This window comes from Phoenix dactylifera, unplaced genomic scaffold, assembly GCF_009389715.1.
Source record: "Phoenix dactylifera cultivar Barhee BC4 unplaced genomic scaffold, palm_55x_up_171113_PBpolish2nd_filt_p 000292F, whole genome shotgun sequence".
NCBI classification, from domain to species: Eukaryota; Viridiplantae; Streptophyta; class Magnoliopsida; order Arecales; family Arecaceae; genus Phoenix; species Phoenix dactylifera.
In genome coordinates, this window is record NW_024067772.1 from 491,499 (window position 1) to 505,609 (window position 14,111).

The 14,111-nt window shown below is 36.1% G+C and overlaps 1 protein-coding gene across 1 annotated transcript in view; it reads right to left on the reverse strand.

Annotated features, from left to right (window-relative positions):
* Positions 1 to 14,111, reverse strand: part of LOC103705201 (probable sphingolipid transporter spinster homolog 2) — a 50,466-nt gene that overhangs the window by 35,293 nt on the left and 1,062 nt on the right. The window contains exons 2-6 of the mRNA XM_008788838.4: positions 10,354 to 10,485; positions 6,379 to 6,480; positions 5,844 to 5,948; positions 5,672 to 5,747; positions 575 to 649 (exon numbers count right to left, since the gene is read on the reverse strand). Of these exons, the coding sequence (XP_008787060.2) occupies positions 575 to 649; positions 5,672 to 5,747; positions 5,844 to 5,948; positions 6,379 to 6,480; positions 10,354 to 10,485 (490 nt within the window). The remainder of the gene's footprint in view (positions 1 to 574; positions 650 to 5,671; positions 5,748 to 5,843; positions 5,949 to 6,378; positions 6,481 to 10,353; positions 10,486 to 14,111) is intronic.

Genomic DNA, 14,111 nt, shown 5'->3' on the forward strand with positions numbered 1-14,111 from the left:
ACCTTCGTGAAATTTAAAATCTGGTTTCACAGTAACTGGTCATAACTTATACAGATTAACAGAATTACCGAACAATCAGCAACAAAACATTTTTGCTGCATATCACTGTCTTTTCAATACTGCAGTAGCATTTAACTTTTCTATTGAAAAATTATTTAAATGAAAAATGACACTGTAGCTTGACAAATCACAGAAATGCAAGATCTAATATCAGAAAACAATAGTTTTCATTGGAAAAGTAAATGGATGGTTATTTATATTGGACATATTTCCAATAGAGTTATTTATTTTGGATGGCACGGAGCTAAAGACAGCTCAAATAGACAGATACAGCAGACACTTAAAGTCTTAAACCCTCTAAGCTATATACAAGTAAAAGGTTGATCAAGTGTATTTCATCTTCCAAAGGAGTATCACTACCAGAGGCCACCAGAACCATCTTAACCGGTAACATTAACGTTCAAGCACCAACACATTTTTAAGGTTCCAAAGGATGCCACTTACTAGTTAACTCAGATCAATTTAAGGAAGAAAACAAACGAGGAAATGTAATAACATGCTAAGAGAAGCTCACCAGACCACCATATACATAACCAACTGCAATTCCAGTTGGTATACACATGTAGAAGACTCCAAGCCATGCTGTTTTCTGATGCCATGACATTGAACAATGTAATCAGTTGACTTGTTAAATAAAGATTAGGAGGCAAAAAAAAACTCACAAATAGAACAAAAAAAGAAATATACACAGAACAGCATGTCATAAATCTATAATTAGAATATTGGTGATTAAGATCAGTGTTTAAAGTGGAATGGGCACTCATATGTTGGTTGGAACTTAACTACAAATTTTCAGCCCATTATAGCAGGACCAAATATTTGTAAACAGCTGCATAAGTAACCAGCTCTGCTTTAGGAGCTTTTTGGTTGTAATGCCACCAAAGAAAACATGGGGTTCTATTTAGTAATTACAGAGATTCATGGTAATTTGAGTGATCGGGTCAACAGACCACCAATTTCAGCTCCATTCTATCTCTCTCTTCCTGTTTATCTCATATTCTCTTCTTGTTTGCTTCCTACAACATTGTAAACCCATTCTTTGTTCTTTAAATATTCTTGGGAAGATTATCTTCCCTTTTGTGGATGGCATATAATATTATATATGGATGCTGGTTGATTCATGTGAAATTAGTTTTAGCAAATAACGTTTCTCCATGTTGTTTTATTTTAATTAAAGAAAAGCATGACCATTAGTAACTTGAGAGCCAAACTAGTTTCAACTTCAAAGCAATAAAGTAGCTAACCTTGCACTGGGTCTCAGATTGGTGCAACCTATACTACAAGTGTAGATTGATTTCATAATAATCAATTATGGTGCGATTGATTAGACACTTCAGCAAATACTCATCATCCCAAAAAAACATCATAAAGGTATGTGAACGCAAAATAGAACATAATAAATATCTTATTAATGAAGCCTAATCAATTAAATATAACTAGTGCAGCAAACTAAAAATAACCACAACAAAACATTAAAAAAAATACTGCCAGTAAACTTGAGTTCCAAGGATGTGATAGATGGCAACGATGGTAATGATGATGGGTGGAGATAATGATTGATGGACCAAGAAACGTGGACTAGGCAAGAGATGGTGATAGAACTAGTCAAATAATTACTTTTGCGAGTTTGGTCCCTCCAATCCAATGAGAATCTTCAAGCCGCGTTCCACCAAGGTATCGAGATGAAGGATGACGGGGTCAAGAAGGTGGCTCCAAGAAGAAATAGGTCAAAAAGCAGGATGAAAGTGGAAGAAAAAGGGTCTCTCAGGGCTTCACCCATGGTGGCACTCACCTTTCTAGAATTTCTTTCTTCCCTTTTTTTTGGCTGTAGTCCTCTCTTTTTATAGGCCAAGTTACTGTTCCGTGAACAATAACGGGTCGGATTACTATTCCATGAACAGTAACAGATCAGGTTACTGTTCACGTGAACAGTGTTTTTTTCTCTATGCTGTTTTCTGCAGATTTCTGCATATTTCTGCAGATTTATGCTGTATATATTTTTTTTCTTTTCTAACTTCCTTCTTCCCTTCTTCCATACATTCAACATGCACAATTCTATTTCCAAGACTATCATCCATCCTCCTCCGTTCCTAAGATGAGTGATGGTTGTGGGCATTAAAGAAAGGCCAAAGCTCAAGCAATTAAGTGTGGTGGTTTGGAATTGGGTTAGGCTTCCTATCACACCTAGGTGAACCCTTTTTACTTGGCAGTCCTAGTATATGACTCGACTGAAAATCCAAGCCTAAACATGGCTTTGGATGGAAAGCACAAAAACAACAAAAAACATAAACTATATCCAAGATAGAGCCCTGAGACCAAAGTTCGCGGTACCGATCGTACCGACGTATCGGTCGGCTCCGGTAACGGTACGGTACCGGTGCCGAACCGAGCCAAACCGATACCGTACCGGTGCCTGGTTTCGACCCCCTCTAGCCAACGCTGTGGCATTTTGAAAGTGCCACAGCGCTGGCACTAATTTTCAGCAGCGAACCGGTGCGAACCGGCTCGGTTCGGCACCGGTTCGAGCTCATAACGGTGCGAACCACTCGGTTCGCACCGGTTCGAACATGTACCGGTGCGAACCGAGCCGGTTCGCACCGGTACGAAGCTCAAACCGAACGGTGCCGACCCATATTGGGTCGGAACCGTTTTATACCCCTGTACCGGACCGGTGCCAGTCAGTACCGGTCCGGTACGGGCTGAACCGACCGGTACAGGTCGGTTCAGCAGACCATGCCTGAGACTACATCATAGGTACTGTCTAAAGTAAACTGATGTACTTTTGGAAAATTTTGATACAGCAGATAAGTGAGAAGGAGAGAGGATAGCAGATCCGTTAAAGTTTTGGAAAATTTTGATATAGCAGTAGTTGGAGTTTACCATCCACAAGGACTCTAAATTGTTGATTTCTTCAATATCTCTCATAGAAATTTGATGCATAACACCCATGGCATCCATATCATGATGATGGTGATGATTCAGATTGTTTCATGCATGTAATAGATTCTCCATGACCATGCATAGATGTACCAGTTAGATTTATGATCAAAAAAAAATTTAGTACACAAGGAGCTTTTCCATGGTTCAGGAGGGAATATGTGATTGAAAAGTCCAGTACCGTTTTCTCATTGTGTTCGTACTAATGGAAACCAAAAAAACAGGGAGGCCTCAGTGACTAAATATGAAAGTTGCTATCATGTCAAAAAACAATTCAACAACTGCCTTTTTACTAAAAGTGTATGTATGTATGTGTGTGTGTGTGTGTATATATATTCATGTCTTTTTATCGACTAAACTAGATCATGTCATGTGCTACTTACATGTAAGAGAAGTTTCCCTCTTAAACACCAGTGAGTGTTTGGTTCATTGTTTAATCCTTTCCAAATTTTGAGAAAGGTGAGAATGATCAGCAGACTTGGGTGTTTTCCTCTTTCCTGGACTCTTGACTGCAGCGATAATCCTTCACTTGGTTTAATTGGGACTTTCAACCAAAGCATTAATTTCCAAACAAACTGATTAACATTTCCTTCTCAAATGCGATTCCGAGACACTTGAGACAGCTGAACATTTGATGATGGACACCTCAACAACTTGATTGTTGTCCTTATGGTAATGCAGCAGTGGTTATCTCAAACACTACAATTATCCAGTTTAGGATATATTCCATTCAAGTTCCCAAGCTTTAAAGTGCATTCATAAGTTTAATTCCATTCTCAATAACCTTGCTTTGAATATATCAGTATCATAACACTTCTCCAATCAATTTATGTATTCTTATTTATTAAAGTACAAGCCTTACTAGGGAACCCCTTTCATAATTCCCATATTACCATAACAAACCATCTAGTCCAATGCCTTATCATTTTAAATTTTGAATTTGGAAAACTTTATTTACTTATATAGTTTCACTAATTTTCTGAATTTCACTATCTTCAGCAAATATTTCGATAGTTATATGTGTCTGATCATGTTAAATCCTCTTAAACGGCTCACCAATTTTATTCATGTAACTTCCCTAGAGCCCAAATTCATTACCCCAATAATCACCTCACTAGCACCTTCCAAGACACCCCTTTCTTTCAAGTTTCATTATCTTTTTACAAAGTTGAACTCAAGTAATACATTGTCTATGAGGTGCTGCTAGCCAAAAAGATTAAATCATAAATTGTAAGGAGTACTTTGATGATACATTTTTCTTACTAAAAGGCCATTACCCAATAATGGTGCCAGCAATTTAGAGTCCTAGGAGGGGTGAACTAGGAACAGACCTAACTTTTGATATTTTTTTTGCACAATTATTTCCCTCATACTCAAACCACACCATTGCACTTGTCCAGCCAAGCCTTTACCATTGCACCAAGCAATGGCTCCTTAGTTCTGTTTCTTACTATTCAAGACAAACTATTGTATAAAAAACCTGAAAACCACTTTAGGCTAATTTGAGCATGAAAGCATTCCTTAGTTTTTTGTCCTAGAAATATTAGGAAGCAATAACTATAACGTGTCTAGCTGCATGTACTTTTCTTATGCATCCGTAATATTTTTTAAAATAGAAATTTAAGCAATAAATCTTATTCCATCCATATAGGTCAGCTTCATGGATCAGCATATTTTCACTCTAATGTTGGCTCTCATGTCAATCACTAACCCTCTAACTTTGATGAATTTTTGTCCAAAATGACTTTGGGAAAGAAAGGAGCCTACCAAGAAGCTTAGAAGGCCAATTAATAGTTTGGAAATGTCTTGTTGGTTGAGCAATTTACAATCAGACAAATGAAGAGATTCCTACCAAGGATTTGAAAATGGTCTAGGTGAAGACTAAATGAGATTTCTATATAGACAATCGCATAAATATTAAACATATAACTGAAAAAATTAAAATGTTATAAGTAATTATTGGATAGCACGCTCTGATATTCTTGCAAAATGGGCTTGTATTCGAGACGATGCTTTTCAGTTTCCTGAGAAGTCTATGTAAAGTAGACAAATACCCACTATGTCACTTATAATATCTTAAAACAATCTGAAACTACCGTTATTTAATGGAACCAACTAATGAAGAATCTCTTCATAATCCAATCCTGATTCCATCTACAAACAAAAATCAACCCCTTTTTTCTGTATATAGTCATGGATGCATATATCTAGCTGCAATTTCCTCATCTTGGAGACAGAAATATGTTCAACTCATCAATGCTTTACTCACACATTATACCAGTAATTAAGGGGAAAATAGATGTTATCAACTGCTAATCCTACATGACCTAGTTAGCCAAAAAATGAAAAGCTCAGGTTACCGCAGGTAAAATATTATGTCATCTCAAAATCAACTCAGCCAGAATGTCAATGGCCTATGACTAATACAGCAATATCTTTAGCATTTACTACCAAAATGGGTGTATTGCTAAGTCAGTAATGCTAGCATCCAGGATGCAATAGTGTTATGAGCAAATCCAACATGCAAAAGGACATTGGCAATAAGTAAAATCACCGAGAAACAAATAAATGCCTTACATAGAGGTAAAGCATACGCAATGACAGGTCAATAGTAACAGTATTTTCTTAAACAAACAACATATTGTGAATTTCCTCAACAGAACAGAAAACAAACCTGAGCGACAGGGGCATGGTCATCAATAAATGGAGCTGCAAGACTTATAAAAGAAGCCTCACCCACACCTACCAACCTAAATGCAGAATGCACTGCATTGTTAATAACATTGGAAGCTTCATAATTAATCATAAATTCCAATAGTTCATGAACAATCAGTTAAGGAACTCACATCCGGCAGATTGTGATTGACCAAAAATCAAATGAACAACCACAACCAGCTGCAGCAATAGTCCAGATTAACAGTCCAACACCAACAAGCCTAAAAGGATTATGACTGGGGAAAAAACAGCAGCAACATCAGAACCAAAATAAATACATGGAACTGTTTCTCACAACCCAGAAATTCCAATTAGAATCTCCATAGAATCAATACATGTTCTATCCAAAAGGCAAAAAGAAAAATCAAGCATCCAAATCATAGGCATATTAACTTCCAATTATTCGATATGACTTACATGGCATACTCACTGTCAAATATTTAAGTGTAATTTCTGATGTCAAAGGAGTCAAATGAAAAAAACATCATAATCACGGCTTTAATGAAGCAGCATCAAGTAGAAGTAAAATGTACAAAAACAAAAATTGGGAAATCTAACTTTAAAAGATAGCTATCTAAAAATAAAAGGATTGGCCCAGAAAACCAACCTAATGTAACCTTAAAAGATAGCTATCTAAAAATAAAAGGATTGGCCCAGAAAACCAACCTCTTTGCTAATGTTGCAAATATTGGAGAAGCGACTAGTAGCCCAACCATGAATGCCGATGACAGCACACCATCCTCAAAATTGTTCAGGTTAAAATCTCCTCTGTACAGAATGGGCAATAGTAAGCAATTAACTGAAAATTAACCAACAAGAGACTTGATCGAGTATGGATGAAGGGCTAATGTCATCCAGATTTGCTTGTACTAAATAGTAGCATAATTGAAAAGTTCTTGTTGACTACAACAACGAAAGTTTTACTTTATATGTGAAATGAGTCCTGCTTGCTTAACAAAGTACTAAGATACCATAGTAAAGAGTTTGTGATTTGCACAGGATATGATATAAAATATTAATAAGAATATTATCCACCTATTTCAATAATAAAGCAGTTAAGATGTTAAACTCAGAATAAGAGAGTAAAATACAGCAAGAAACAAGACAAGGCATCCTGAATAGGTAACTGACTGATGCATGCTTTGAAAATTCTTTCTTTTCTAATGTTTTGTAATCATTTCCTTTTATTTAGATGATATATGAACAATCAAATGTTTACTAAGCTTATGTTATTGCAATTAGAAAGATAGTCTACTTGCTATTATTATATGTATTGTTGTGATTCAAGCTTCCAATTCCTCAAATTGCACCCATATTTCACGCACATGCTGTACATACCTCCAATTCCACCCATATTTTACACATGCTATAGATTCTTCCATCTCCATCATACTTCAAACATATGTTATATGGTGAAACTACATAGTTCCTCTTAACTTAAGAAGTAAAGAGTATGATTTAGAAAATTTTACTAGACGAGTTAGCCTTCATAGTGCCTAGGTCATGCATATACTATCTTTGTATTGTTTTGTCATCACAGCCTTATGTTCAAGGTACGCCATCTCATTACCAGGCCCCATACCGGTGCCACCCTATCACTGCATCGGTACGTCCGGTACGGAGCCTGATTCGGCGTACCGAGTGTCAATACGCCCTCTATATTGTGTACTGAACTGGTACGATATGGTACGCCTCGTACTACCCAGTTCGGTATGGTATGGCGTACCACACTTATGTTGATGATCTACAGACCTCGTGCATGCTAAATTATTGCAACTAATACTACTTTAAATTAAATTTCTGCTAGAATAAAACTGGCTCAATTGCAATTGAACACAACATTTTTGTTTCCCTAGTGACAATTCAAAGGATTCGCACTTAAACAAGATCTAGAGGCATCACAACAGACTTTTAGCAAATATTTTGATAACACAATGATCTTCACTACAATCAAAATTATTAAATTACTTCCAAATTCCCACCATTATCAAGGGAGGCATTGTTGATGAAGACTTGTTGCCGAAGATAAAAATAGTGGAGTTCAAATATGGGAACTGATCTGTGCATCAGTTTGGACCTTGGCGAGCAGTGCCAGATCCTCTCAATTCCAGGAAACAGGATTTAACAACAGAGTAAGTATATGATTCAATATGATGCCCATAGTAATATCTAGAGAACATTAAGTCTTAGCAAGAAAACAATGCAGACCTAAAGGTTCAGAAGATATAGTCTGCAAAAAGTCTATCATGCATTATGTCCAACATCACACATTTAATCCACAATAGAAACATCCTTTTTGATGCATATAAAAAGATAAAAAGCCTGTAGGGACTTTAGGTCATGGTCATTTGTGTCAAGGCAGAAAACACAGGGTACAACTACAAATGATATATAGGCTTTCTAACAAGCAGGACTAGTCAAACCTACATAAGTAAATATTTGTAATAAAAATATACAAGAAGTCTGCATATTAATTACTTTGGAATAAATAATAAAATTAATATAGGGCATCAAATATTTGTTATTCCATTAAGAAGAAAAAGAAAAGTTGCTTAAGTTTTCCAATTCTAAGAAAACATATAAAGTAAAGTAGGAAATCCTTTCTGATAGAAATATATATTAGCTTAACAACAATATTTTACAACACTAATTAGCATGAAAATTATCAATATTTTGGAAAAAGATTTTCAAAATGGATACAACATGGTATTACTTCGATTATTATATCTGCCTTCTGGCAGAAGTTCCCAACAGCTACAGTCAAAATCATCTCAGCCTTAACCACGTTGGTAGTATACATTATTTAGTTTCATGTCTATAAACTTCACAGAATATTAAAAGGCACAACTTAGATCATCACTTTTGCATTTCTTGTAATTTTAACAAGTTAAAATCGTTAAACCATATATGACATACCAAAACGCATAGACGAAAGAAAAGACAAACCCCGTCTAGTGTTTAAAAGCAGATCAAAATGCATCAAACCCTAAACCCCAAAAATTGAACCCTAGACACAGCTGCTATCAAAATCACCACAGCTAAACCATGTTGATAGTATTCATTATTTAGTTTCATGTCCGCAAACACATTTGTGAAAATATTAAAAATCGAAAGTTAGATCCTTCTATCTATCACTTTTGCCTTTTTGGTAAACTTAAAAGTTTGGATGCTTAGACAACATATAAACATATCGATAGTGCAACAGTAAAATTTAGAGGAAGGAATAGAACATTTAACCCTGTCCAGTATTTCAAAGCATATCAAATTAGATACCCTATGTCTGAAGTGAATTCATTAAGCTATAGCATAAAGTCATCTGATTCCTAAACTTCAATTAATTAAATTAATCATAAGAGCCATCTGTAATATTCTAATTCCTCTGAAATCACAACAATCCACAAATACTGCGTCCACTCGAATTTGTCCTTGTAACTTAAGTAATGGGTAACATTTCATTAGATGATGAGAACATGCCCATCCAATCAGTACTCTTTGCACTTAGTCAAATGCATTGTACATTCACATAACATATCATTTTCTGTGGAAATCATAGCTTTCCGATGGATTGATAAGATTACAACTGTTAACAAGCAATTCCATCCTTTTTAATCAATCATGTTTGTTGCACTTATCAACATTTTGCCAATTGATCAGATTAATTATGCATTATATACTCTTTGCGCTGCAATTAGCAATCTAACACTACAAGAACCAAGCATAATTCCATTGGTTAATAAGATCGCACTCCTCCAACATGTACTCCTTGAGTAGTCACATGCTTGCACATGCTACATAGGAGTACATACACATTTTCTATAATTGGTAATGATGTCAACAAATGTCCAAAGCCAATATCTCATTAACTCACTAAGGGTCATAAATAACCTCAAACAATATTAGTCAAGGTCGGAGGAACCGGTACCGGTCACTATATCGATTCTCTGGCGGCATGAGCCAATACGGGCGGTGCTGGGCCTGTACCGACGAGCGAGGACACGGTACCATGGGAGAGAGGAAAAGGGAGAGAGAAGGAGGAGAGAGGGAGGGCCGGCAGAGGCCACGGCAGGCGAGGCCGCGGCCGGTTTTCCTATTTCGAATGAAATAGGGGTCCGCCCACGGCTTAAAAAATTTCGTGATTTTTAAGTGAAGTCGGCAAATCGCTTGCCGACTTCACTTAAAAATCGCAAAATTAAAAGCCCTTTTCAACTTCAACATATTGAAACAATAATCGCAAATTGCATCTGACATGCTTTACCTTAAGATAGACAAAGCATAGCAAGATTATAAATAACATTTCTAGTTTTACTTCATTACAATAATAAGATAATAGTGCTAAACTAGATGCAATTGGGTGCTGCATATCTCTCACATGTTATTAATATTACTCAACAATTTACGTATAACATTTAAATTCATAGATACTCTAGTATGTACCAGAAGCAATTGGCTACCATAAAGCAATTGTGCCAACATGACATATTATACCTGATAAGAAAAGGTCAAAGTGTTCCAAGCATTCAGATGAGAATCTCATATCAATTAGTGAAGGGATCAAAAAAATTAATAATCATATATTCTAGGTTAACATTTTTGCAAATTATTAGAGCTTAAAAAAGTCCAAAAGATTTTAAGCTGTCTTACTGAATTCCGGAACCCGAAGTGCATGTTCCACTTTCCGTGCAAGTGCGACGACTGCCGTTTACACCATTACTCGCTATTGCTCCTCGATCAACATAATTTAACATGTTGATAATGCAAAATATCACAAGGAGTCTGCAAACAAAATACAATTTGTCTCAAGCTAAAGGTCATGACCAACTGTGCAAAACGAACATAAAGTACAAACAGTATTCCAAAGTTAAAAGAGGAATGACACTAAAGGAATGATTATTTGCTTAAGAATTTGTATGTATGCACGTATAATGCACACAGACACATATAATAAAAGATAATGAGCGAGATGCTCGAAATTAGAATAAAGGATTTAACTACTTATTATGTACTCATACGAAAAAAATTTCACAAATAATGGTGCAGTTTAGCCACCATAATTAAAACAAACAAAAAAACTCATAATAAAAGCTTTCCAAACTCAACTTTGACAAGAAATGTTCCCTGCTGCAAATAGGGGGATGTGACTGGCTGGTTCAGGGACATGCCCTTAAACCATTGCAACAAAGAACACATATTTCCACAAGAGTTTGGGCATGCCATATCAAGTGCCCATGAACCAGCCATTTCAGGGGTGAAGTGAAGCTGATATGCCCAGACAACTTGATCCCAAAGCAGCTCAGTTTGTTCAGGATGCAGTTTAGTCGGCTCCCCCTTGAACCGAGCTTGTGAGACCAAGACAACCTTGGTTTGGTATTAATCGATTGGAGCTTGCATCCTTGATCCTCAAAGGGATGAGAGAGAGAGAGAGAGAGAGATCAAATATATCTGCTCAATACAGCCACCTCACACACCTCTCCAGCAAGACCCTGACTTTACTGCTTGCTAGGCCCCTTACCCTCTTCTCTTTTGCCCCATTACCCTCTCCCCACATTTTCCTCCATCTTATCTCCTCAGAAAGATGACCAATTTGGACACGGATGTAAGGCTCCAGTGATAGAAAGGAGAAAAGGGTAAGGGCTTAAGCTCGATCTCGGAAGGGCAGCATACTATCACTGTTAAAGATAGTTTAAGGCTATTGCAAGTGACACGACACTATTAAGGGCCTAGGAGTTCAAGTGGGCATGTGGAATAAAAGTTCTAATAATTTAATTCATTCTATAATTAATATTGCAATTTATATTTCCTCATACTGATAAATCACGAGTTCATTTTTTAGTTACCATACAACATAAAGATATTGAATACACATATGACTTAAAATTTTCTTGCAGCATAAGATGGAATCTGTGGTTTATTTCTCACAAACACATATACTTCATTGAATAATTTATGAACTTTAGATAAGATTCTGATCAGGCTCTTGTTAATCGAAGACAAGGCAAGAGAGAAAGATAGTCATGCCATATAGCAGCGGTAGAGCGACGACTTTTATATACAAGATGCAAAATGCTAAGACTTTGTAACATTCAATTCATCTTAAACTAAAAATATATTAAAAATTATCTAATGAACAAGAATTTCAAGTATAAAATATTGTTCATTGTATCAACATTTATCATGTTTGTCCATGATGAGTCTATGTATTCTGGAAGTGTTGCATATTCATTTATTGTGGCAATGCTATCAAAAATATCCTTCTCAATATAAGTGGGTAAACTTCATCCACTGATCACCCATTCAATTACCCAATCCATTTTTCACCACATTCATGGCTCCAAGTGAATTTCCATTACAATAAGCTCGATTTGAGTCCTTGGACATGCATTGACAGATTAATCCAAGCCAATATTAATGAGGTTATGAAAATTATGGGGATTGTGCATCCCCAAGTTTTAGGATAGGTGAACTGACAGAAAGAAGCTTTACATTAATTCACTTATTTTCTAGAAAGCCTGCATTTTATTTTGAAATATGGAAGGACAAAAGGCATCAATTATGGTGTCTGCATATGAGAGTTAGAGAGAAAGAAGTTTCAATTTTTTCATGAAATTTATTTTTGTGGAAAGTAAAATTCATTTTAATATGAGAGCACCATGGGTGTTAATGGGGTTGCTAAAAAAAAAGCATTAATCATTAAGAGGATTCATGGACGAGAACCACATCTTATATCCACCATGATTTGTGGAGCGTTGTGATGAGTTGTTTTGCAGAACAACTTGGAATCTTTATAGTTTGGGATTTGGGTGGGTTAGAAGTCTTTAAAGGTTGGGACTTGAGCTGGGATGGGAGGAGGCCACCAATTGATGAAGTCTGCATTGAGAAAGGGCTAAGATGTAGTGTCTTCAAGGGAAAAAAAAAGGATTTTACCAAAGTCAGTGGGAGGGGGGACATTAGCGCCCTCCCCCCCCCCCCCAACAAAAAAAAAATATATTATAAATTCGCCAATCAATATAGCTTAGATTTGCATATTCCCATCTAGATAAATGCTTCCCAATACAGTAGATGCATGCAAAGTGCAATATATATATCTATATAATGGATACATATATATATATATATATATATATATATATTAAAAGATTATAGCAATAGAATATTTGATAGGCAACCATTATATATCCATTACATATCTGATAGGGACACTGCTAGTTAAGTTGCCAAGTACATAGGTCGCACTTCCCAAATGCATAATCAGTTGCCATCAACAACTCTAGGCTAACCACTCTCATAACATCATTACTTTATGGTGGATAGTTATATTTACATATTTTTACCAACAACGTTGCACCAAAGTCATGGTTACTTATTGAAAATACACAAAACAATTGACGTTTATCAGTCCAACAGGAAGATATTCCTAAGTAGACATGTTAGTAATTCAACTATGCTAAAATAATTAACCAATTGCATGAAAATAACTAGTCCACTATTTGAAAATTACAGTATTATGCATTCATAAAACAAGTGATTTTCACCCTCAATGTTTGTTGAAACAATAGGACACACCAATTGAAAGGGATGCACAGTCTGATGCAATCATATTGCATAACTACTAAGCTGCTCGAGTGCCAATAAAATTTCTTTGAAAGAAATGATGATTAATTAGCCAGATAAAATTAGCAGTTCATCATAATACCATTATCAGTCAATTATTTGAAGTTCCCAGAAATTTTGATATATCAGTTCAACTGGTGGCACTTTGTGGTCGTTAATATTCTTGACAACGAATGCCTTATTCCTAGTGGGTACTCAACTTAAGAGTCCCTTACAGGCAATGTCATATTGATATCATGCTATATTCAAGTTCACCTACTTACATGTCCTTGACTATAGATCTTTGAATCTAATGACAATCATGCATGCAGATGTTACAAGGTTGCTTGACAGAATCTACTAATCATATTTCAAAATTTACTCCACCTATTTTGAAAAGAAACATTAGTGCACCCATCATGCATACATCCAACAGGTTGCACTTCATGTCGCTATTTATTTGCAGAAATGGCAACCAATCAGTCACTGAAAATGTCATTAGTCTATGGCAATCAAGCCATATAGGATACAGATACTCGTAAGTTGCTAAACATTATGAATAACATGGGCTGAAGTCACCAATATCCTACACCTAAGATACTAGTTGATAATACGAACATCACGTGTGCTAAAGTTACATGCCCCATAAAAGATTGCAGGCACCACCTTCAAGACTGTTAGCTCCCAAGCTTTAACCCCTTTCGTCCTCTCTACAGCTACAACCTTCCCTTGGAGCCTTTGCCCTGGTACCTCTCTTTACCAAGGCTACCATTTTGCACAGCTCCACTGTCATTGCCTAGCCAGCTCTCCTG